This window comes from Crocodylus siamensis, chromosome 5, assembly GCF_052110815.1.
Source record: "Crocodylus siamensis isolate JL-2025a chromosome 5, ASM5211081v1, whole genome shotgun sequence".
Taxonomy (NCBI): Eukaryota; Metazoa; Chordata; order Crocodylia; family Crocodylidae; genus Crocodylus; species Crocodylus siamensis.
The window spans coordinates 45,322,246-45,348,021 of record NC_143399.1 but is presented as its reverse complement, the minus strand read 5'-3'; the positions used below and the strand labels follow the sequence as shown (position 1 = coordinate 45,348,021).

The 25,776-nt window shown below is 43.9% G+C and overlaps 1 protein-coding gene across 3 annotated transcripts in view; it reads right to left on the bottom strand.

The window, feature by feature from the left end:
• Positions 1-25,776, bottom strand: part of RXRG (retinoid X receptor gamma) — a 121,369-nt gene that overhangs the window by 57,824 nt on the left and 37,769 nt on the right. Inside the window, exon 1 of one of the 3 annotated variants that reach the window (XM_090049104.1) lies at positions 11,513-11,861. The exons of 1 other annotated variant lie outside the window; for it this stretch is intronic. In XM_090049104.1, coding sequence (XP_089905230.1) covers positions 11,513-11,561 — 49 coding nt within the window. In that variant the 5' untranslated portion in view covers positions 11,562-11,861. Of the gene's footprint in view, positions 1-11,512; positions 11,862-25,776 lie in introns of those variants that run through there. One more of the 3 variants, XM_090049102.1, reaches the window with a different exon arrangement.

The window sequence follows — 25,776 nt, the reverse complement described above, 5'->3', positions numbered from 1 at the left end:
CTGGGTAGCTCAACATTTTGTGGTCCTTGAACTGATGCTAGACCCACACACTGAGCCCTGACCTTGACAGATTTCAGAGAACGTATAGATTTCATAGACATTAGGGCTGGAAGGGACCTTGGAAGATCACCGAGTCCAGCCCCTTGCCCCAGGGGCAGGAAGTCAGCTGGGGTCAAAGGATACCAGCAAGATAAAACATCCAAATGTCTCTTGAAGGAGTCCAGAGTAGGTGCTTGCACCATCTCTGGAGGCAGTCTGTTCCAGGCCTTTGGGGCTTGGCCAGTAAAGAAGTTCTTCCTTATATCCAGCCTGAAGCAGTCTTTGAAGGAGTTTGTGACTGTTTGACCTTGTTATCCCTTGGGGCACTCGGGTGAACAGGCATTCCCCCAGATCCTTATGTACACCCCTTATATACTTAGGCAGCCGCCAGGTCCCCCCTGAGCCTGCACTTTTCCAGGCTGAAGAGTCCCATGGCTCCCAGCCTCTCATTGTAAGGTCTGTTCTCCTGCCCTCTGATCATGCGTGTGGCTCTCCTCTGGACTCTCTCAAGCTTCTCCACATCCTTTTTAAATTGTGGAGCCCGGAATTGAACGCAGTACTCCAGCTGTGTCCTCACCAAGGCTGAATACAGTGGGAGGATGACATCCTGGAATTTGCTTGAAGCAAATACAGATGCAAGCCAGAGTTTTGCTCACTTTACCAGATGCAACATCATATTGGTGGCTTTTGTTCATCTTGTGGTCACTCATGACCCCCAAGTCCCTTTCTGCTATGGTGCTAGCAAGTATAGCACTGCCAAGCCTATAAGCATGCTGCGGGGGTTTCAGGGCCAGCTGACTTGCAGGTGTCCAGCCTCTCAAGATGTTCCTTCACATGGTCTACATTGATGCAGGGTAACAATTCTCCCTCACCCTAGCCATCCCATACTATATTGGGCAGGGCCATCCCTTGGGGTTGATGAAAAACTGACGCAAAATGCCCATTAAGTAGGTTGGCTTTATCTGGTGCATCAGTTGTTCTGTTTGGTTTAGCAGGGGTCCAATGTTACCCTTGCTTTTCCTCTGGCTCCCCACATATCTAAAGGCGGCCTTTTTCTTGTCTTTGATATTTATAGCCCGTTGGAGTTCAGTCACAGCCTCGTTCCCTACAGGTCCAGACCAGTACAGAATACTACTCCTTTGAGGTGGTTCCAGTCTTCCATCCTTTATAGAACTTTCTTTTTAGATGCAGGAGGTCCACAAGTCCTCTGCAGAGCCAAGGGGGCTGCTGTGCCCTTTTGCTGCCTTTCCTCTGGGACAGGATAGACATTGCTTGTGCTTCCAGGATCACTCCTTTGAGGATCAGCCACTCATCCTAAACTCCCCTCCCCTTTTGGTCATGGTCTCTTAGGGCCTTGCCAACAAGCTTCCTGAGCTTGTCAAGGTCAGCTTTCCTGAAGTCAAGGGCTCTGGCATTGCTGACTGACTTGCTAGCATTATGGTGGATTGTGACAGTGATCAGCTCGTGGTTGCCATCACCCAGCTTCCCTTCGGTCATTAGGTCACTGACTAGATCATCCCCCATTGCCAGTACCAGGTTGAGCAGCTGCCTCTTGTCAGTCCATAGACTTCTTGAGTCAGAGCTTGTCCATGCACGTGAGGAAGCTTTGCAACTGTTTGGATTTGGCCGAGTGGTCTTCCCAAAAGATGTCATGGGAGACTTCAGCTACCCAGACAACCATGCACCGGGAACATGCAGCCTCACCCAGTTCCTTGGTGAATTCTTGGTCAAGCTCTTGATCCTGATTAGGAGGTCTGTAGCAGACTCCTACCATCATGTCCCCTGTGCCATGTTCACCATGGATTTTAACCCAGAGAGTCTCCAGTCATCCACCCTGGATGCCAATGTCAGCTTGCAGAGACTTGTAGCTTTCCTTGACATAAAGAGCTACACCTTACCCCTTTTTGTCTACATGATCTCTCCTGTACAAGGTATAGCCATCTATACACTACATGCAGTAGGCATTGCTTATCTGGCTGCATTCTGCATGGGCTCCTAGAAATTTTGCCCTGATCCCAACCTTTGTAGTTCAAGAGTTATACTGTAAAGTTATACAAATCCACATAGAAAGCACGGCAGGACAACACCTTAGAAACTAGCTGGTTCAGCTGTTGCCTGGGAAAGCTTATGCCTCTGAGCCACTTGGTCTCAAACATGCCACCCTGCCTTTGCCTGGACTTCAGGATAATAGAGATAACAACCTCTCTAAAGCCCATGTGTAAGCTTCACTTTTACTTTAGAAGTATTGTAAAGGAAATGACATTAAGTGGAGGGAAAATGAAAGGCTCTGGAAAGTAGTTAGGATAATAAAATTATTTCTCAACTATTGCCCATTTCCTCACCTAGCAATTAACTCAGAAGGAAAAGCAAGTCACAAGTCCTGTAGGTCCATTAATCTAGGGGTTTCTGGTAAACAGCAACTCACAGATGAAATGGTCAGATTATTTTCTTAAACTGACACCTTTTGCGGTACACAACCAAAAAATATGAGGGAGGAAGGAAAACCGTGATGGGTGGGTGAGGGAGAGTGCTGGAGCAGCACAGCAGGGAGTAGGGGTTGGAAGCTGTATAGTGGTTCTTTGCCAACCTTTGCTGCCAGTGAGGCTGTATTATGTGCCATGGCACAGCTTCCAAGGGGGAAGCACATCCCTAGATAGCATCTTTAATTAGCATCAGGGACCATCCAAGCCCCACAGGTTGTTCCCCTCCACCATCTCACCATTGTCCCTCTAGTAAGGGACTCTGTTTTCTAGGAGAGCAGAACCATAAGTGTGAGGATAGGAGTTGGGCATCTTTCAATTCTGCAACATACTTTAGTAGAAGGGATAACCAGAAGAGCCAGTTATGCCCTCCCCCTTCCCTACAAACATCCCTCCCAATTCTTCTTCATAGCAGCTAAGTCTAAGGGATAAGACTCCAGAGTTCCTCTTTTTTGACCATGTGAAGGGGCCCATTACTCCTTACCTTCCACCCTACAGCTTGCCCCTGGGTAACAAAAGGACTCCAGACTCACCCTTCTCCCCCATCTCAATCTTGTTACTTCTGGGGCAAGGGTAGAGTCAGGCAGTGCAGAAGCATGGCATGAATGAAGGTCAGATAGGAGGCTAGTGTCAGTAGTGGGGGAAGTTTTGTGAAGGGGAACAGAGCAGATGGCAGCTGGGGAGTGGTGGGGGACAATGCCTGAAACACCAAGGGGGAATTTTGTAGGAGCTGAAGGCAGTATCAGAGCATCGCTGAGGGATCTGAGCTGAAAGGAAATAAAAGCTGATGCTGAAATACTGCCGAAAAGAGTGGAGTGAAAGAGGGAGAGGATCAGAGCCATGTTCAGATGGAAGTTGTAAGGGCTTCAGCTATCTCCAACCTCCCACGTGTACCTGTGCCCCATCACATTGCTCTCTTCTGTCCAAAGAGAAAGAAGTAAGCAGAAAGGTGGACACAGTAGCACCTTAGACTAAGTCATTCAGTGAGGCCCCCAAATGTGATTAACCCATCATTTCAGTTGATAAGTGTCCCTTCCTCACATTTAGCTGCACTCAAACCTTTGAAAACCTGGGTGGGGGAATTATCTTCTCGCTCTTCCTCCCTTTGGGATTGTCAGGGTTACTCTGATGAATCCACAGCAAAAGTATGAAGGTAAAATCCTGACTCATTTTAAGGGGTGGGGGATAAGGGGAAAATGTTTTGCCACTGACTTCAGAAGTGAAGATTTTAACTTGGATATTTAACAGTGCAGCAGTCTTACCAAAATAAAGAATTTCTTTAGCAACCTTGTCCCAAGGCAAAATAAAAAGAAAACAAAATGTATATGAAGTAATGAAGAAACATCCCCTTGGTTACCAGCATAATACATGAGAATTAGGCAGCAATTTCCCATTCAAAAGTATTCAATTAATAGATTTAAGACCAAAAGGGGCCTCTATGTTCATCTTGCCTGAACCCCTGCAAACAAAAGGGCAGAGAACCGCACACAGTCAGTCATATGTCAGAGTCTCCCCCCCACCACACACACACCCTGTCCAACTGGGCTGGAGCATCTTCCACCATCTTAAGACTTCAGTTGCCCAGGAGTTCAATGGATCCTCAAGTAAACAGTTTTTAATGTGGAGCTGTTCCAGCTGTTAAATATGAGCAGCATATTTCCACTGTAAATTTGTCTGGCCAATAGATTTTGTGGCCCTCTACCACATTATTACCAAGGTATGGCCGTATGGATACCAACCCCACAAGCTAGAGGGCAGTGAACTCTGGTTCATCTGCTCCAAAAGCCAAAAAACCTTTAAATGACACATGATAAATTTTCTCTCATATCACCATAGCAGTGGTACTTATATCAATGGCTAAGGAAGATGCAGAATTTCCATAGAAAATAAATAAAGGGTAATTTTTATTAGCATTTGCAATGAGTGCCTTCAGCAACCAGTAATTAATCAGGATTTCAGTTCTGTATCAAACCTCACGAGCTGGAACCTCCAGGATCAGCATGGCTTTTGCAATTGTTGGATCAAAGGATTTATTGCTCTTTGTCCCATATTGGTTACACATATTGCATAAGCAGAAGCACCTTTCCCTCCTCCCCTCTCCCCTGCATTTGGGTGGAAGGACTCCAGCCAAAAGTATGACCTGGCCTAACCCTATTTAGCTTGGGAGAGTTGACAAGATTTCAGCTGGAGGTGACGTGGCTGTAGGCCAATCTAGAGGAGTACTCATAAAAGGGACTTTGTGGCAAAGCCAAATCATTCTCATCTTGCAGTGAGCATGCCAAGGAGAATTCAGAGCAAATGAGTTAGCCCCTGCAGCACCCTGTGAGCTGCATTCTTTATCAGCTGTATCCTTTTAACTAAATGGCAACATATACATTTAAACAAAAAAGAAAAAAAAAAAAAGAAAGGGGCTTTCATACCCTCTCAGGCAATACAGCAAAAATGGATCCATCCAGAGAACGGCCTTATTGCACAACACTACTTAGGAAGGTGATTCTCAACCAGGGTACTGCAGTACCCAGGGGTGTCACGAGACCCTTAAGGGTACCGCACTGTGCTGAGCAAAATTAGCACTGCCAGGTATAAAAACCACCTATACACGATTCACAAAATAAGGCCAGACAAAACATTCGGAGCTGTTGTTATTTCTGAGTTCTTTGCAACAGAATTGCTCTCTTATTTTTCCAGAGTCAAACATGCAGGAAAGCCAAGAGCCAGCATTTTCACGGGCATACCTTTTGATTCAAGTGCAAGAACAACTGGTCTAGAATGCAGGTCAGATTCATATCACTGTGGGTTAGCTAATGAAATGCTCCAAGTGGCTAACCACACACCAAAGCATTGTATGCAAGTAAGGTCAACTCCCACGACACAGCAAAGACTGCTGTGACAGACCTGAGGCTGTAACTGAACTTCTCCAGAAGTAAGAGAATAAAGAGGAACAGGTTCTTTTAAATCAGTGATTCTCAAGCTGGGTGCAGAGGCACCATAGGGTGCTGTGAGATCTTTTGAAAGGTCCCAGGAAGTGTAAAGAGATAAGCAGTTGCAAGGAGATAGATGCATACTCATGGTAATCCCTGCTTGGCCACTGCCCTGCTCCCACTTCCCAGTCGCTCTGCAAGGAGTAATTTCTGTAATAAACTAGTTTTTGAAAAGGGGTGCTACTCAATTCACGAAAGTCCTAGAGGGGTGCCTTGGGTCTAAGAAGGTTGAGAACCATTGATTCTCTGAAATCAACTTAAGCCTTATGGTACCTAAATATTAACTCCTGGCTTCTACAGTGTTAAGAAAAGCAACATGTTTTCTCCAACAGAAGAGCTCTGAGCAGCTCTACAACTTGGAGCATTTCCTCTCATGGGAAATAAGCAGTTCCAGTTTTTTTTTCTTTAGATATGAGCAACCAAATATTATGCCTTGGTGGCTGTCAAGTCCAAGAAGAATCCCTTCCTTCCACCTCCCCCCCTCCATCCCCTCCATGACCCCCCTAACATAATACTTCACTTTTAGAAGAAAGTAGCATTAGAAATCCTGAAGAGCTGGATATGGGAGTATTCAGTCAGGTGGAGCAGGGGTACACAAGGGCGCTGAAAGGTAGCTGAGAGCCTGGAAATGAAGACTGGGAGACTGAAGGGAAGCTGAATTTGATGGACAGGACCTGGTAGATTTGAGGGAGAAGAGAGTCTTCACCACAAAATTCATCCAAATTGCTTGCACAATCCAGCAAATGTCATTAACCAATTTGTTAATTCTGCTGACTTTAAAATGGGCCAATTCAGGCAGATGAGAGTGTAGATGGACAGCCATAAGTTCCATATCTGAACCTTGGGAAGAACTCTCCCAGCCATAGATGGAGCCATTCTTACCATTACAGTGGCCACCACCCTCTTCTACAAGTACAAGCTCAATCTCCATATGAAAGTGAAGCAATCCATTAGTAGATACTAATGGGATACAACTACCACAATATTTTTGCTTTCCCAGCTTCCAACAAGCTAGTTTTGAAAATCTGACTCCCTGTGGGATTTTTCTTACCTGTCATATGTGGGTCATTTGCACCACATGTAAATTATTGTATACTACGCAGGTGTATGATATTGACTTTGAGAATGACAGGCAGTTCTAAATAACTAAAGCTCCAGTTTATTAAACAGCAACCCTAGATTTGAACAGGTTGCCTGGTAGAAAATCCTAAGAGAACAAATCCCTTGTTTGTGGTAGGCAAAGTTAAACAGAAATTCAGGAAAAGGAGCATAATACTAGCAATACATGATTTTCCCGATACTCTTGTTAGACTTGCCCTTAACATGAGGATTACCTTCCTTTTCTGTCTATTTTTCAGTTACTCTTTTGTCCCCAGTAAATGGAATTGCACAGCAACTGAGTCATTCCACAGACAGAAATGGATTTACAGAAAGACAATGTTTTCTGCATGGGAAAATATATTTTGTGCTAATCCACTACAGAAGTGATTTTTAAGTATCATTTTAGTAGTAACCCCCCACCCCACCCCCGTGAAATGTTTGTGTAAATATACAATTAGAAATCATTCATAATACTTTACACTTGCAGCGCTTTTCTTCCTCCCACACGTTAATTTGCTGATGTATATATTCCAAGACAAAACACAACATTAAGAGTCATAGCTTTAAGGCCAAAAAGGGAACATTATGATAAAAATCATTTGATTTCCTGAATAACAGAGGCAGATAATTTCACTCAGTAATTCCAGAATCAAGCCAATAGCTTCTATGTGGGTGAAGGTATCACCAAAGTAAGTTGTTCCAGCAATTGATTACATTCATTGTTGGGGGGGGGAGGGGGAAGGTGGCAGTAATGCATGCCTCATTTCTAGCTCGAGTGGAATACAGATGAAGAGAAAGGGTGAAAAGATGCATTAATAATGTATTGGTAAAGGAACATTACCAGAACGTTGTCATTATCTCTAAATCAGGCATCACAAACCCAGACAATTCAGTCAAAAGAAAAAAACAAATATGATAAGGTTTTAAAAGCCTGCTGAGAGTACTCATACATCCTTTAACCATGCCTGTTGCAAGACCATGCAAATGCCATGGTACTTATGGAGACATTTTAATGCCAGCTTTTTTGCTTCGTTTTGGTTTTTGTCACTTCCTCTCCACAGCATAAATACAAGCAGATATAAAAGGGAACACAGCATTTAGTAGTCATGTCAACCCTAATGGACTTAGTTCCTGGGTTCAAGTGGTAGACACTTCTGCAGTGGAACTGGAGGCTCAGTTCCACCTGATGACCTCATGAGGGAGTGGTTACATACAGATTTCTACAGCAGGAATCTCTCTCTCTACTGGCCACAGAAGGGTAATAAAATTGTAAAGGAAAACATGGTTTTCTACCAAAGTCTACACACTTGCATTTTATTCTATGGCTCCCCATTGGCTTCTTCTACAGGACTTTCCCCAGGAGCGTGTGCAAAAATCAGGAGAGCAAATAGTGTAAACACACCCCAAAATTGCAACTTCTGCTTTCTCTTGTGTCCCAAGTTGAGACAGGCTCCTTGGGGAATTTTCAGCTAGCAGCGTTACCAGCTCTTGCAGTTTTATCATGTTTTATGGTGTTTGGTATGTTACCTAAAGCCTCAACTCCCAGAATCATGCAAATTTAAGAATCTCAGTTTTAGTTTTAAAAAAAGTTTCTAGCCCTCAGGGTAGCCGAGGAAAAAAGCCCCATGAAACAATTAGAGTCAGAGCCAATAATTACAAAAAGAGAAGGCAAACAACAGAAGAACTCAGTATAGTATACTGTTTCTTTAAAAGTCATGATTTTGCAGAGCCTGGCTGAAAATATTTAAATACTTAGATAATCCCACAAATATAAATTGTTCCCACAGCTGTGTCTGGGCCTGCCCATCAGATCAGACTTGGCAGGGAGAATTAATGTCAAAAGAAATGTGATGGGAAGGACCCCTGAGCTCAGAAGTGAGTTTTTTGGTCATTCACAACTTTATTTTCCTAAACCAATGAAGCACTCTTGGTAGCAGGGATAGGGTATGGGCAGTGCCATTCATAATGCTGAACTGCTAGAGGAGTAGTACTTAATAGCTTTTATAAAAGGTATCCAAGTGACAGAATCCTAGAAAAAAGGACTGAAAAGGGACTTCAAGAGGTCATCTAGTCCAACCCCCTGGTCTAGACAGGGATGATCCTGCCTTAAGCATCTCAGCCATGCGGATGGAGATACTACCATCTTTCTAGGGAGTCTGTTCCAGTGCTCTACTGTACTCATAATAAAAAGTTCCCCCAACTAGCCAAGCTAAATTTCTTCTGTTACAATTTAAAACCATCATTGCTCATCCTGTCCCTTACTGCATACAGAATAGTTTGTAGTCTTTTACCATCCTGTTTATAACCACACTTCATATATTTGAAAACTATTATAAAAACCTTCCTTGGCCTTCTCTTCTCCAGACTAAATAATCCCAGTTCTTCCAACCTTTCCTTGGAAGATACATTAAGGTGTTATGATAATGTTGAATTCTAATCTTCAGCCACCACTACCACAGCGCCAGAGTTTATAACAGCCCAGTGCCACAATAATAGGCATATTAGAAATAATTAAATTAGAAACTTTGATATCGGGTATTATTCATGTTATTTTCCCTTGTCAGCATTACACCTCAATATACTACTGAAAGAGTTTTAAAATGGCATTATAATAAAAACCAGGATTGATTTTTGTGAATACAAATGGCTCTTCCCCTTCAATTTCTTTCACCCAGAAAACTCACCAAGGATGATAGTCTTGATCCTGCAGTGAATTACCTCATAAGAGGAAACTTGTCATAGAATCAGGGAAAAAATGAGGGTTGGAAGGGACCTCAGGAGGTCATCTAGTCCAACCCCTGCTCAAAGCAGGACCATTCCTAGTTGTGTCATCGCAGCCAAGGCTTTGTCTAGCTGGGTCTCAAAAACCTCCAAGGATGGAGATTCCACAACTTTTCTGTGTAACGTGTTCCTTGTCAAACTCATTTTGGGAACAAATGATAATGGTTTTATTCTGCGCTTTTGTTAAAAAACGGTGGTGTGATATTCTTTATTTAAATAAATGGGAAGTTTGACTTCCCCATATTTGCCTCCTCCCTGCTTTCTCCCAGAAATCAGAGATGGATGGTGAGATTTCATTCAAATTTTACAACACAAAATGCCCCTCTGCAGAAACAGCCTGAAAGGTGATTGTTTCAGAAAAGTTAAAGAGGTATGAAAGCAAGGGAACATCGCTCATTGTAAAAATGATGTTGACTCCAGCAGAGCTCAAAGGATTTACACAAGCTGAGGACCTGGCCCAAGATGAATTAAAATGATTTGCAATGTTAACTGTAGCTCTCAATTTTATGAGCTAAGAAATGGGGGACATAAATGGTATATACACCACAGATGCCCTCAAGAGTATGGCTTGGAATCATTTACGTGGTCAAGAAGGAATCCAGAAGGGGGAATGTGTGCAAGTAATTTGAGGGTCTATCCTGCATTAGCAGTGCCTTGCACATGTATAAATCAACCTCACTGTTTGGAGCACACTGCATGTTAACTTTGTCTTTTTTTTTTTTGGTAAGCAGCAACCCTAGAAAGTTTAAGCATGAGAAATGTTAAATATAAACAGCCGAAGAACTAAAGACGGAAAACATTTCTGGAGCTTTGCATAATGAAACACAGTAGTTCTCAAAAGTGATTTTCATATGCCTCTATCCCATCCGCTCTGTCCCTCCTTTCTAGCCAAGCCCTCCATTTCTTTTAACACCCCGACTCTGGTTCACATTAACTCTGGAAATTTCAAGCGCCCCCTCCCCCCCCCGCCCCGATCAAGAACTCTCTGTGCAACGTGTTAGTCTATTCAAGCCATTAAAATGTCAACAATTCCAAAAGGTATCTGCTATTTTATCTCACCTACATTTTTGTACACCCCATCTGAGTTAAGCGATGCACATATTTTTGTTTCTTCCCAAAAACAAAAAGAAAAACCAATTCCAGTGCCCCCCTTCCCCGCACCATTACAAACTCATTCATACCCACTTTAGCTCTGACACTGCCCCACTGAGATTATTCATACCAATGCAAATTAAATGCAAAGCAAGGGTACCACTTCCCTATTTTGATCTGACAACATTTTGCACAGGTAAAAAAAGAGACTGCCCAAGCTTGGGAACAACAGTGCATCAGGACCATTCTCTCTCATATGTAGCACCCAAAAATCTAGTAGACATATTTGATAACGTTGTTCCTCATATCTTTTCCTCAGTGATTCAGAATCCAAGAAAGGAGGAAAAATAAATTAAATAAAATTAAATTAAATAAGTTAAAAGGTTGTATTTTCCTGCAAAGTTCAGATTGCAGCAGTTTATACCAGGGCTGCTTGTCATTGCCTTGTGGAATATTACCATACTCTAAATTACAGTCCTTTAGAGATTGCTGCCTCACTTTGCTTACAGTCCTATTTAGCTAATTTGATAATGCTTCATACAATTATTTTGGTGTCTGTTTGGTAAGAGCAGAGGAACTGCACTTAGCAAAAAGCAGTAATTTTAGAGGGGGGTTGGTTTGAGTTTGCTTTAAGACTCTTTTTCCTTCTGATAAACTAATGGGTAAGAAACCCACAAAATTAAAAAGACAATAATTTGCTCTTCTTATTTTCATTAATAGATACACTCCACTACATACTATACAAACACCACTGAAATGCCTTATTCAATCTGTCGAACTTGAGTGGGTTGGGGGGGGAATTTTCCTTAGTTTGGATCAAGCATGCAGATGTCCCAGTTTTTCTGAAGTTAACAGGGTTCAGTCAGAAGACAGCTTCAGTCCTATGCATGTCTCTATATAGTAAGTACTATAAAAGGTTACAGTTATTGAGAAGCTAGGCAAATGTTTTACCTTCCTATTCCCTATACTTTTCTGATTTAAGAAGCTTCTCTATCTAACCCCAAGGACTGAGATTGCAAGCACAAGTGAAATACTTACTGCCAAAACCAGCAGGAAACTTAATGAAGTGAGGATAATTCCCATACATGTTTAGTCTTCAGTTCATCTCTTTCCTTTTTAATGCAGCTTCCAAGGTTTTTAATATTCAATGCTGTCTGGCAAGCTTGGGGCAGCGTTCTGGGATACCACAGGTTCTCTGACAATGCTAGGACAGCTGCCTTCTCAAGTCTGTAAAAGATCCTCCAGATGACAGAGTCCTCATAATATCTTCAAAACGGCAGCAGCTGCTGTCTGTAATCAGGCATGCTGCTGTTCTCCGATTCAGCTCAGGGCTGGGCTTCTGCACTCAGCTGTTTCAGCTCTCTGCAAAGTCACGGTGGACTTACCCTGGTGGCATAATCTCTCAGCTAAGAGACCAATCGAAGTATGACAGCACCAGTATAGGTCAGAAATTAAAGGGAAGGAAGAATGAAACTGCTTGGGAGGGGAAGGGGAAATAAAGTATTTTTTCACCAATAAAAATGTAATGCAGTTTATTATTGGCAGTAGCACCTGCTACATAGAAGGGCTTTTCCAAACAGTCAAAAAGGAAAAATATCTACTTTAAGGTGTTCGCTGCTCTTGCAGACAGATGCAGATAAGACAACAGAGGTTAGGAAATGTAGGCTAGGATATTTGCCCCCCAAAATCCTGAAGGTTTAGAAAGTTTAAGATTACAGCAGTGACAGGGAAAGATTAGTTCTTACAGCATTTACAACTAAAGTTATAGCCTCCATCCATCAGGTGCCCTGTTTCACAGCTTCAGAGTGCCAGAAACTACAGTGCTAGGATTGGGTTTTCTGTAGCACCCAATTGCTTTGTTAAATCCTTTGATAAGCTATTATTTATGTAGGCTGGGACCCAAATGGAGCTATGTGCCCAACCCCAAATGGAAAAACTTAAATAAATGAAACTCTGGGGACTGAGTCCTTCAGACTACTTTAAGAACAATTACTTATAGCCTGAGGCTCCCACAGTTAAACTGTTGTCCATTTATAGTCCCTGCACCAAAGAGTTTACAGTCTAAGAGACTTATAGAAATGATTGGGGGGGGTACAGTTTTTATATACATTATACCTCTTTGTCAAATATATATCCATTCAGCCCCAGTGTTCTCTGGCTCATCCCTTATGATTTCCTGTAGGCATCTGGGCAAAGGTGATGCTTTGAAGCACATGAGTGGGCAGTCAAGGTTGACAGTATTGACAGACTGGCAGTAGCCTCAATGCAATAGAAGGACACGTTGGTCAAGAGAGAAGGCCAAGATCACTCCCAAGTTCAAGGTCTGCTGATGCCAGTGTGGACTGTTATGCCATGAATTGTGAGGGACAGGAGTGGAAAGGGCTTGGAAATTAAAATCAGCAGCAGTTCAGTATCAGTCATGTTAATTATAAAAGGTGATAGCAAAGGATCCAAAAGCTGTTGGAAATATAGGCTGGGATGCAAGGCTGCACAGCGGAGACAGGTCGGGGGCTAGGAAGTAGATTTGCCTAGTTATGGTATCAAGATGACAGCTGAAGACACATAAGTGGACAAGAGGACCCAAGGAACAAATGGAAAGAAAGGAGAGAGGGGTATGCGAGATAAAATAATGGGCAAATAGATTAAATCAAACATGTGTGACTTTTGTGACATCAGGCCAGGCAGGATGTTTGTCACAAGCCCAATGGCTGCATGAAGTGTACATATACATTGAGAGTATCCAATGACAGCCCTGTTTCCCTTACAGTAAATGAATTATGCATCACAGAAATAAAACAAAGGGACAGATCCTCAGCTGGAGTAAACAGATACAGCACCCTTGATTTCCAGCACAGCTGCAGTCCAGCTGTCCATGGCTTCTCTAAATGATTGGAAAGTCTCAAGATGGGTTGGAATGCATCCAGATCTTTGATAGAAGAGCTCTTTAGCTAAGGAAGCATTTGGGAGTGAGGTGCCAGGTGGCATAATGGATTAGAACATAGGCTTTTGATCCCCGGTGACCCACATTCATTCTTTGACATGAATAAATGAGGCACGAACTCTGTATTGGGGAGTTATCAGTAAGCCAAGATATGGAGAACGAACTGACTCATACTCAGCACTTTATTAGGATCGACATAGGATGAGTACAAGTATTCAGTTGTACAGATACAGATGTGGTGACATTGATTCATCCCTTCTTCTAAAAAAATGGAATAGGATATTAGCCCCTAGTGGCAAACATGCCAGTCTCCAATAGAAAACCTAAGCTTTACTCCTAGCCCTCTCAGGGGCTGAGTGTGCTGTGGATGGAAAGAAAAGCCTACATGATGCGAGGCACTGATCAACTCCATAAAGCTAAAGTGATGGAAAGGATGCATGATGGGCAATGGACTGGTCTGGTTGGCAAAAAAGCTGCTAACATGCCAGACAGACAAAAAAGTGAAAAAAAAGCTGGAAGGAAGTACAGCAGGATTAAGCTGTGGTACCACTGGCTCATCCACTGGGGCTCTCCTAGAACATACTAAAGCTCAACCTACAAGTGGTAGCAAAAGAGCGGTTAATAAAAACCAGCCTTGAATAAGGTAGACGATAGTTTCTGGTGCTGTCAGCCCAGAGGCTTTCCACACACAGGAGATGGAAAGGTTACCCTTTTTAGCTCTGTTTCTTCCATAGCCCCAGACAGCCTCAGGCATCAGTGTTCTCTATCTTTACCTGGAAAATGTAGCAAACCAGATTCACTTTTCATAATAGTCATTTTAAATAAATGAAGAAGAAAAGCATAGCCATCTTCCCCATGGCTACTCCATGTGTCAGCATCTGCCTGTGAGTGCATATCTTTGGGTGTCCAGTAATGTGTATGTATGAGCATCATTAGCCTATGATTGTGCATGCCTATGCATTTCCATGATTTAAAGTGTTGCCCTCAATGGTGGGTTGCTTCATCTTCTTTTTCTTGAATGCTGAGGTGGTTCCAAGGGCTGGGTCCAGGTATTGGTGTTGATGGTTTGGTCATTCAGAGGGAGCTATTTTTAAACCTACTGCCATTGTCTCTTCAGCACCCTCATTCATCCCCATTCATTCAGGAACCAAGTTACACAGGAAGGGTAGGTGCGAGTCATGGGTTACAGAACCGGGCATGGGGATAAGATGGAGGCTTGACATTACAAGATGGAAACTTTACATGACTTATGCTAACTTACATATATGGGCCTAAAATAGTAAAACACACAATATAAAAGCAGTACAAAAAATACAAAACATAATAATTGTCACTTATAAAACAGTGGATATCTATATCAAAATAGCAGGGCACTTATTTGAAAAGAAGGGAGAGAAAAAAATAAAAAAAAACCCTACCTAAAATAAAATGTTAAAGCTTATCCTACATCTTAGCTTACTTGTACTTAAAATCGATAGGTAACAGAGAGGGAGAGAAAAATGTCAGAAATGGTTGGGGAAGGGGAGGGAATGCATTTTAAAATAAAAGAAAAAACTGGGGGTTTTGCTACACAAGCATAAATCTCAGCAGGACTATCCATGTTTGCAAGCCTGTCCCCGTGTTGCTGAGCATCAAATGGATATTGAGATTGGCATATGGAGCAAAATTTAGTTGAAAAGGGTACTAGTAGTCTACATAAAATGTATTAGATCCAGTCTAGTTGAGTTGATTCTTTCTTTTTCTAGAAGTGAGTATTAGTATTGTACATAAGTTCAGCTGAATTAAGAACATGTTGCTGCAACACACAAGAAAAATAAGCGAGAAAGACAGAACATGTTTAAGTTACCTAGCTATCTTTCATAGGCTGTTTATTTTATTGTAGGTAAACAAATGACAATATAATATCGGGTGCTTTCAGCAGAAGGGAAAATGAAGATATAGGCCTGCTTAAGCACTTTAGTGAAGAGGGCGAAGAATACCACTTGTATGGAATGCAGGCAAGTAAAAGGCTCAGTACTCCAGATAACAGGTTTTTTTGTTTGTTTTTCACACCGGTGCTGCTCAACCTTATTGCTTGGTGGGCTGGATGTGCCTGGTCCATCTACAGGACACATCCAGCTGGTGGTCCCAATCCAGTGCCCAGAGCACAGGCACAGCTGCTGAACTCTGACTGGTGGGGCAGTAGAGTGTCCCACGGGGTGGGGGTGGGGGATTGCAGCTGGTCAGACACTCTGGCTGGTAGCAGGGAGGCTGCAACACCCCCCCCCCGGCTCCTGGCTGGCTGCAAACTCCTTCCTCCCACCCCACCCCCACTCCTGTGGGATGTTCCAACACCATACCAGTCTGAGTTCACCAGCTGTGCCTGCCAGAGCAGCTGCAGTAGGGCCCCATATGACAGCAAGAGTGGACCAGGGGCAGCCTGGCTCCAGCCCAGTCCTGTGGTGGAATGGGGCTTGACCCAGCCCTGCAGGGAGGTGGGTGGGACAGTGGACTTGATGCAGGTCTGGGGGAAGAGAGGTGACCTAGTCACACAGGAGAGGAGAGGGGGGGGGCATGATCCAGCCCTGCAGATGAGGGCAGAGGGGCCATGGCCCAGCCCTGCAGGAGAAGGAGGGTTGACTTGGCCCTGCAGGGGGCTGGGAAAGAGGGGTTGATGCAACCCCAACCTGACCCCATGGGCTAGGGATAGACATTACACATAAAATTGTTTAAAAAGTGATCAGAAACTGGTTTAAACCTGTAACAGAACAGAAGTTCAGTGCACATAAACCAGGTTTAAAAAAATGGCTGAAACTGGTTTGAGATGAACCTGGTTGAATGCAGTATCAGAATTTACTGATCTGGGTCAAGCCGGTTTATGCAATGTCTGTCCCAGACCCCTTCCTGGTTTAATAACTTAAACCAGGAAGGAGTCTGAGACAAACATTGCATAGGCCAGTTTGACATTCCATAAAACTAATAATCAGAATCCCCCAGCATCCCAGCATGCTCTCTGGGCTGGATGGGGTGCTCTGCTCCAGAGCTGGGCTGGCCCCTTCCCTCTGCTCCCTGGCTGCAGCTCCAGTAGAGACTACACAGTACAGCAGAATCTGCCTGGCTTCCTCCTGCTCCCACCCCCAACTCCCTGCTGAAGCAGGATTCCCCCATCCCCTCTGCCTTACACAGAGCACGTCTCAGCATTAGCTAGCATACCACAGGCTAGCTATGGTTTATGCTGGGCAGACAGGACTGTGTTGGCTTAGGGCTTTTTGGAGCGAATCAACAGGTAGCTGTTAATGGCCCTTCATTCCTTCCTTGGAAAAGCTGTTTAAGAAGAGCTTGAACTAATGGAGAGAAGGGAAGGCTGCTCTAGCATCCCCCCAGTTTCTAACTTCAGCCACTGCAGGCCTGTGCCTGCATTTTTTCAGTCCAGAGGGGATGTCTTCACAATTACAAGCTGGTTTAGCCTAGCCAGGTTAGACTAACCTGCAAAGATTGAATCAATTCAGGCTCAGGCTTTCGAATATCTGCCCCTAGCCAAGGGAAGTGGCTAAGCCCCAACCCATTCCCTTGGTAGGAAAGGGGCATGGCCCAGCCCCACCCCAGCCACATGGAGGGAAGGGGGCATGGCAAGGCTCCAACCCACCATAGGGCTTGGGGTTTGGGAATCTGGCAGCAGGGGAGGGTGACCATTGCTCCCTCATTGCCAGGTTTTGACTAGTCAGATCCCTGTGGGCAAATTTCTATGGCTCCACAGGCCAGAAGTTGAATACCTCTTGTTCATATAATAACACTGGAATATGTTCAGCATTACCATATTTACTTGAATATACAATTTTTTTCTCCAGTCAGCAGAGGGTAGAAAAGCCCTTCATCTTATATTCAGATATAAGAAAACCTTTTAATTAAATACATTTGTCTGTTGTTAAAATTCTGTCAGAAGCAGCATGTGCTCAGTTAAGAAATCCAACTATGATAGTGTTTAAATGCAGCCCACACTAAGCATGCCTGTAAAACATACGGCCCATATTGGGGAAAATATACCAATGGGAACCTTTTTAAAAAAAAAAAAAGAAATGTTATTAAAAATGTACTTAAATCACCCTACACTTCTAAAGCTTCATATATTAAGCATCTTTGTTTTACCAGAGTTTCATATCACAGAAACAACTACATGTCCAAAAACATATATTACTACATATTAAGTCCTTAAACAAAATACGTCAGCTTCCCACAACAGAACTCCTTACAGAACTCTTTTTCTTCATAGAGAAATCCTAGAAAAAACTATTACCACAATAGCCACCTGAAACTCTCTACCCCTTCCATCAGTCTGCTCTGTTGGTTTAGTAAAATAAGTCTGTCCAGTCCTTTTCCCTCCACTTCTTTTCTGATTTCTTCCTTGTCCCAATCTACGTAGTATTTCAGTTCATGCATCCCCAGCTTCAGGCACTCGCTTTCAGTAAAGCCAACCCCCTTAATACCCAGAGGTTTCTTACTTTCCATAAGCTAGTTTTAAATGCATGCTACTAAAAGTCCATAATGTTTCCTCCAGTATAATATGAATTCATACAGGACTATGTCCTGTGCTAATAACAGGTTTATTTTGATGACATTCAAGGAGTGACGGACCCTCTCCAACATCCCCTTTGCATTAGGCACACTCCCAAAACATATGTTCCACTGTTTCTTCTTCTCTACACCTCTCCCTTAGGTACCTAGATGAGTTCATCAAGCCCCAGCTGTGTTGCACCTCTCTCACTGGCAAGACATTTCTTTCAACCATCCATGCTTAGTCAGGATGTTCCCCTTTCAGTTGTTTACCCACCACCACTCCCCACACCATCTTCACTTATCTTTCCATGAAGTTTCCCCATCAGTGCCATCCCGTCTCTTCCTTATCACTTTCATTACGTTCTTATGAAGCTTCAGGACCTCCAGCTCTGCCTTCCCTATTTTATACTTCTGCATGAAACTTTCCATCCTGATGCCATGAATCAGTGGTTGCAACACTCCTAGCTCTCCAATTTCACACTCTCTTATTTGAAAGGCCCAACTTCTCCAAGTCCTCCCCAGGTCCCCAATCCCATGTTGGTGCTTTTTGATCAATTTAGTTTAACCCTTGTTGCTTCTCCATACTTTGATGCATGCTTTAGCACATTTTTCACCAAAAGTTTATCTCCAACTGTATTTTTATATCATCCAAATATGGTACACATTTTGCCTCTCCCCCCTCCTGGTATCTTTACTCCACTTATGACTTAGTCTTTTATTCTTGCATGCTGCACACAAACAGTAGTGCTGATAGGGGGCACCTAAATGCCCTGCTTAGATGTCCATTAAATTTGGACTGGACGCTTCATTTTTCCGTATAATAGCCTTATCCAACATAAATTTCTGTGGGAACCCCATTTTTCCTAGCACTTTGAATATGTAATCATGATCCACTGTCCTATGTTTTTCCTAAATCTAGGTTTGCTACAACTGTTTGGCTTTCCTCGCTTGGATGTAGGACAGTGCATCTCTGATCACCTTGGAGATCCTTCTACCTGGTAGTGTGCATACTTGGTCTTTATGTATTACCTGATTTTCCTCATCCTCAAAGTCAGTGTCTTGGCCATTAATTTACAGTCTATATTAAGGAGTGTAATCAGTATCCAGTTTCTCAGGAGTTTCCTCTCCCCTTTCTTGCAGAGTAAGATCACACCTCTTATAAAAATCTTTCCCTGCCTCTCCCGTTTCTTCTATTTCCTCAAAAACTTCCACCATATCCCTCTCTATCCATGGTCAAAATCTCTCATAAAATTCTATAGCCAGTCCATCTGCTTCTACCGATTTCCCTCTTTTAAAGGTTTTTAAGCACTCCTCCACTTCCTTTGCTTATCTTTTCTTCCATCATCTTTGCTTCCTCCACCTCTACTTTCTCTTCAATCTCTTCCAGCAAATCCTTCATCTTCTTCCTGTCTGTTTCCTTCCTCTGACACAGTTCTTCATAAAATCTTCTTGTTGCCTCTCATATCTCCTCCTTTTCTACCTGGCTACCACTTTCTTCCCACACTACTTGAAATTCTCTTTTTGCCATCTTCACTCTGGCTGAAGAGCATCACGACCACACTTCACTTTCTCCAACCCAGGGTGCTTGTGCTAAAAACATTCTCTCTCATCTTTCTCTTATTTCCTTCTACTTTTTCCTGATACTCATCTTCCTTCTGTGGCTCCCTTTAGCAGCTCCTGCATCTTTCTTTGTAGCTCTCTCAACTCTTTTGTTCCCCACCCCCATGGTTTTTCAGCCTTCCTTCCTGAAGAATTCCTCCTGTCCTCTTCTTCCACCATTCATCGTTATCATCCACCATTCTCTCATACTCTTAAAATATTTCTTCCATGTTCTCCACCCTTTATACTGTCTCACATACATTTGACATATGATATCTCCTTATCTTGTAACAGCTGCACATTTAACTTCCATATTCCCCTTCCCCTTATGGGGCTCTTACCAAGACTTAGTTCCACATTCAGCATCCAGTGATCACTAATGCTGCAAATGTTTCTTTCTTCCTTATCTCTATTGCTCTTGATAAGAACTGAGTTGTGTTTGTGATTGCTTCTTTCCACTGGGGTCAATTTTAAGGAAAACTTTCTCCCTTGCCCACACCTCTCAGTGTCTCTTCTTCAATTATATTCATTAACAATCTGGATGAACCATCTAAAGCTCCATCTCCCATTCTGTCACCTGCTTCTATTATGCAACTGAAGTCCCTCACTATTATCTGCAGGTACCCTTCCAAGCAGAGCCTTCCTTTTCTTTCACTCTGGCGGTGCATACATGTTGAAAACTACTAACTTTGCTTCTCTGACTGATATAATCATTTGATGCAATCTGCCACTGATGATGTCTTCCACCTGCTGTGCTTTCACCTCTCGGTTCTTGAATAGTATTGCCACTCCAGCTGCTTTGTTATTTGTCCCTGACCACCAAGATGGTTCCCATCTCCACCTCTTCTCAAAATGTTTAAAATCCCTCTCCCCAATTATACCACATTCTTGTAGGCAGATTTTGTCTGCCTTTACTTGATTTGACAATGATTTGACCTGTTCCCATCTTTTCCTCATTAAGGCACTCCTGACATTATAGCTTCAATTAATCAATGCAACTTTGCATGCCTGTTCCTTTAAGGATCATCTGTGCCACTTCTTCTTATGATAGACTCCACCCAAACCCCCTTGCATGCCTGTGTGGCAGGAAGCCACCTTTTTTTCTCCCCAAAAATCTCTGTTCTGTGACAATTTGATTAGGATGGGCCCAGCAGAGGAGACACACCTTTACCCTATCTCTTTAAGTAACCTGAGCTGGCTACATTCCTGAGGGAGGGGGGAAACCTGCTCCCTCTGCCTAGGTGACTGGTATCAGCTACCTGGGTGAGGGGCTTCTACCTGGTGGCTAGAGTCTGCCCGGCAACTAGTGATGCATTTCAAATTGGTTGTCCGACAGCCAACTGGCGCTGGCCTCCATTGGACCAGGTGAATGAGGTCACAGGGGCTATAAGTTAAGACTGCCCAAGAGGAGGGGGCACCAGCCATGCGGGGGACTCAGACTTAGAGAGTAGCCGAACCATCTGAAACTGGCTCTGTCCCCCATAACTCATGAGCTAGGAATGTCCTGCCTCCAGAGGGAATCTCCAACAGCCTCGGGATGATGCTTGTGAATAAGCTACTCGAGTTCTGGTTAGATATATAGCTAGCTGGCAGTAACTCAGATGTGTGATCAAAAGGCTACCCCAGCCAGACTCTTTTGCTTTATGGGATTTCTATGATATTGCTCTATCTTGTACCCTATTTTCACCCTACCCCTGTAATCCATAAAAGTTCTCCTTTGTGACCGGTGTAGGAGACTTATTGAGGGGTGCGTCTAAATTATGCCTAGGAGGTCCCTTAGGTCTGCGGACTAAGAGAGACTTTCCTTTTTGGCTCCCAACTTGGGGAAGTGCCCCAAGTGCTTGTACTGGGTCAAGTACCCATTGGACTATTAGGCCTGTGTTTCCCGAAGGACACAGGGCCCAGAGAGTCCCTTCTCAGGGTGGTGGCAACTTACGTTACCCCAGACTAGCGAGTGTGCTTCAGGCAGGGGGTCAGCCAGTCACGAGGTGCCTCTAGGGAGGTACGGAGCCAGGAAGGTCAAAAGTGGGCACAGTGAGGTGGGTGGCTCAATGCAGGAGCACCCCCTACTGGCCCGCCACAGCCTGTTGCTCTTGCAAGCTGCCTGATGACTTTTGCAGCTTCCATTTTCCTGCTTCCCTGGCACTTCCCATTCCCTGCTTTTCACTTGGCACTGGATGCCAGGGGAGTTAATGACAGGAAGCTGCTTTCCAGCTCTGACCAACTCGCCTCCCTCTTTATCAGGTTTCTTTTTCTTGACTTTGTCTCTGCTTTTTCTTCCTTTTCCCTGCCTGGCTCTCTGACTTTTCCTTGCTCCATCTCCACTCCTGTTATCTGCCTTCTTCCTTGTTCCCCTCCCTCATCTTCAGTCTTTTGACCCTTTGTTTGCTGTTCCCTCCTTCCCCTCCATTTCATCTCCAGTTCTCTGTTGTGCAACCTTTATTACAGAGATTCAGCTTTCCTCCATTTCCCTTTCTCCCAGCTTGTGGAGTGTACTCTACCATTTCTATCTCAGTCTCCCCCCGCCCTCTTTCTTACTGTCCCTTTCCAATTTTTGTGGTTCTAAAGGAGGGTCTGACCTCTGTTGCAAAACCTGTTGGGCACCTCTGGTACAAGTGTCCCTCCCTGCCACAAACAGTGTATTTTATGAACTCCTGGCACTCTGCTGCTCTGTGCCCTGTTCCTTCATACCTGTAACACTATGAAGGGACAGTGTGCAGCCAGGTGCTCTTCCTTCCTGCATCAGCAACATTGCTTTGATTGCCTGTGGTATATTGTAAAACCCCAATCTGGCCCACTGATGGGAAGTGCTGCACCCTACCTGGACTCCGCACTGGAACGAGCCACGGCTGAGATGATATAGTTGGCAATGGTCCTGCTTTGAGCAGGAGGTGGACTAGCCTCCTGAGGTCCCTTCCAACCTTCATTTTCTGATTCTAGGATTCCACTCATTTGGGTTTACCACTGCTCAAGGCCTCTAAGACCCCATCCAAATACCATATTTGTCCCTCGCTTTTTCTCTACCCACAGAACTCTTTGCACATCTTTTTCCAAACACCTTTCTATGTCTTCTGCCTCTGATTATTGCTCAGATGTATATGGATATATTACTCTCTCTCAACTGTTCTGCTGCTACAAACTTTAACCCTTTTAATTCCTCCCTCTGCACATTTCTCCCAAAATTGGTCTTCTTTCCTCCAGTAAGTCAGTTGCCATGTCTTTTGGTTGGAGAAAGCAATCAGACTGGTGAGGGTTCTGCCTGCACCCCACATACCTCAAACAGTATCTTCTCCACAAAGTTGCATCTGTTCATTGTTGCTCTCTTCTGCACCCCATCTTCAGTTAATGTTGCCCTTACCCATAGCCTCCACTCAGAACTGGCGCACTGTGGTCCCTCCTCTGTATCTTCCCACTGTGCCACTCCTGTGGGGCTGACCTTTCATCATGCTCCTAACGATCCTTCTCCAGCTGCTCCTGTCATCTCCCCCTCTCCTTTGCTCCTGTTGTTCTTCTGACCTCATCTCTCTCATTGCCACCTTCTTTGCCACTGCTTTTGTTGCCATTTCTGTTGTTGCTGCTGCCTTCACCGTCTTCTTCTCTCTCTGCTTTTCCACCTTTATCCACTCTCACTCCGTCTCCAGACCTTTATTTCCACTCTTTATTTTTCCTTCCACTGCATGGTCATCAGCCACCACTGCCATTGTTTTGGGCTTTGGGTTTCCCTCCTCCATTTCTGCCATCCTGACACTATCAATCTCTTTCTCTTCCCTTAAGGCATTGATTAGGCTCTCTGCTGATCACTTGATTGTAACCAGAAGGCCAATGCTAATGCCAATAAGATATAATGCCCATTGCACTCTGTCCCTATCCATGCCAGCTCTTTTTAAGCTCATAGTGAACTATATCAACTACATTTTGGCTTCCTCTTCAGTCCCATAGTTGAACAGTGCCTTTCTTCCCCCACATTCCCCTGCTGACAGTACTGGCAGCATCTGCGGGAGCTCCCTGCTCACTGCCACCAGGCTGCTCCCGCCACCACCGTGCTTCCGCTCCCACAGCTATGCTCCCCCCAGCCACCAGGAGCACACACTGTTCATGTCTGCCCTCCACAGGGTTGAAGCTGGACCAGTGCCTTATCTGCACATACATTTTTGGAGGATCCCAGGACTTGCGACAAGAACACCCAGTTCCCATCATTGGGGGTGGGGAGAAGAGGTGTTAATTAGCACATGGAATCCTTTGTAGGGAATATCTGTAGTACTTGCCCATACTGAGCAGTGCTGGGCTGCGGGGTCACCATAGCTTGAAATGGTGTAGGCACTTGAAATTATAAGTCTATGTATATGTATATATCCCTACTTTATTTAAATACACACAAGGCATAAAAATGCTTCTTAAAAGTATGTTTATGGAGTACCTGTGGTGAATCTTGCAGGAGTTTGCAAAAGTCATAAAATGCATCAATTCTGGATGAGCTAAGCCTGTGGATACCCATATTAATTTGCATATATGCAAATTACTACAGGTATGTCTATTTCAAAGTCAGTGCTTTTTCATCCGTGTATTACTTTCTGCGTGCCCTCTACAGCTTAAGTCTCTTTCTTCCCTTTCCCGTCATGAGCATTAACATGTGCTCAGGGAGGAAATAGAACCTGAGCAAAGTCCAACTAAGGGAGAGAAGAAGAAGTTGTGGGGGCAGACGGCAAGGGGGCCACCTAAGCCTCCCCCCCCTCCCCCCCCAACACACACACACACTACTTTCCCTGCTGTAGCCATGGGAGGGGATGAATTCAGGCCAAACCTCTGATAATTAGATTCTCTACCTGGAAAGTTATAACTAATCTATATATTTCCCATTTATAGAATTTAAATTATTGGGGGGGTCATCTTAAATTCAGGGTCATCTTAGATTGAGTAAGCATTCTACCCCATTCTAGAAAGAAACTAAACATTCAAGGAGCGAAAGGTGGGGAAACAGGGCTGACCACCATTGTTAAAGGAGCAGATTTTTCAACAAGTGTCAAACAGTGCCCAGGTATTTTTCGTAGATGCTTATAGCCAACATGGAATCCAGGACTATGTAGCATACACATAATGAGTTATCCCTATTTCAGCAAGTTCTGCCTTGCTCTTTTCCACACAGAACTGGGTATGCCAACATCATACACAGTGTCCTATCCTATCCTAGTTGGGTCTCTTGAGTTCTTCAGAGTCTTCCCCTATCTTGACTAACTTAAGTAGTGTTGTCATCAGCAGACTTCAAGAGGATTGTCAGAGCCAGGAGCTACCTCTGCAGAAGAGAAGAAATTCTACTTGTTTGATAACATGGCATGTAGTTCTTTCCCCACTCAGTGCCCCTTGCAGTAGTAAGGGCTAGGATGGGGAAGGCTTGATAATGACAAAAGGCAATTGAGGAGGGCAAGCTTGCTGCAGCACTACAAAATATGATTCTACAAGGGGTGTCCACATGTTCAGAACCCCAGGCTGTCATGCTACATAGTCACAGTGGTGGCAACACTGGTCTTTACTGCCACTGAGCAAAGCTGTAGTCCTAGTCCTAATTGGGCTGCAGTTCTGCTCCCCAGCAGGCTATCATTCAGCTGCTCTCCCCCCTTCCACCCTGGGCATGGGTAGGAGAAAAGCAGAGTACTGTGGAATCTAGAGGGAACGAGATACCCCCTATATTTCTACACAACTGTACAGACACTGCATGTAGCACTACAAAACATAGCGCTAAGGAAAAGTTCTTGTTTAATGCATCTGCTCTCTTTGAAAGGTTTAAATTAATCAAAAACTGCAGGAAAAAAATGCCCAACTTTTTTTTAAAGCTTGAAATGGAAAAAAATCTTTTACTTTTCAATTACCAAAACTCCAATTTTTTATTCTGGCAATACATCGACGTTTCCCAAGAGAAAAACCAACGAAACGAAAAATCCCTAGTTTTCAAACCAGCTCTATTCGCAGGCCTGCTATAGAAGCCATTGTTCCCTCTGACAAAAACTTCTGTTGTTTGTTTGAATGCAACTTGGATCTGACTCAACATAAGAAGCATCTCAGATTGCCATCAAGTCATAAAATTCATACCGATTCATAACAAACCACCAGAAAGGAAAACCCAAATTAAGTCCAGGCCCCTGTGATCATAGGCAGCCATGTAATAAATATTTAGTTGAAAAGGATCTAAGACTATACATTCTGGCCTGTTCCACACATCACAACCACATGTAGC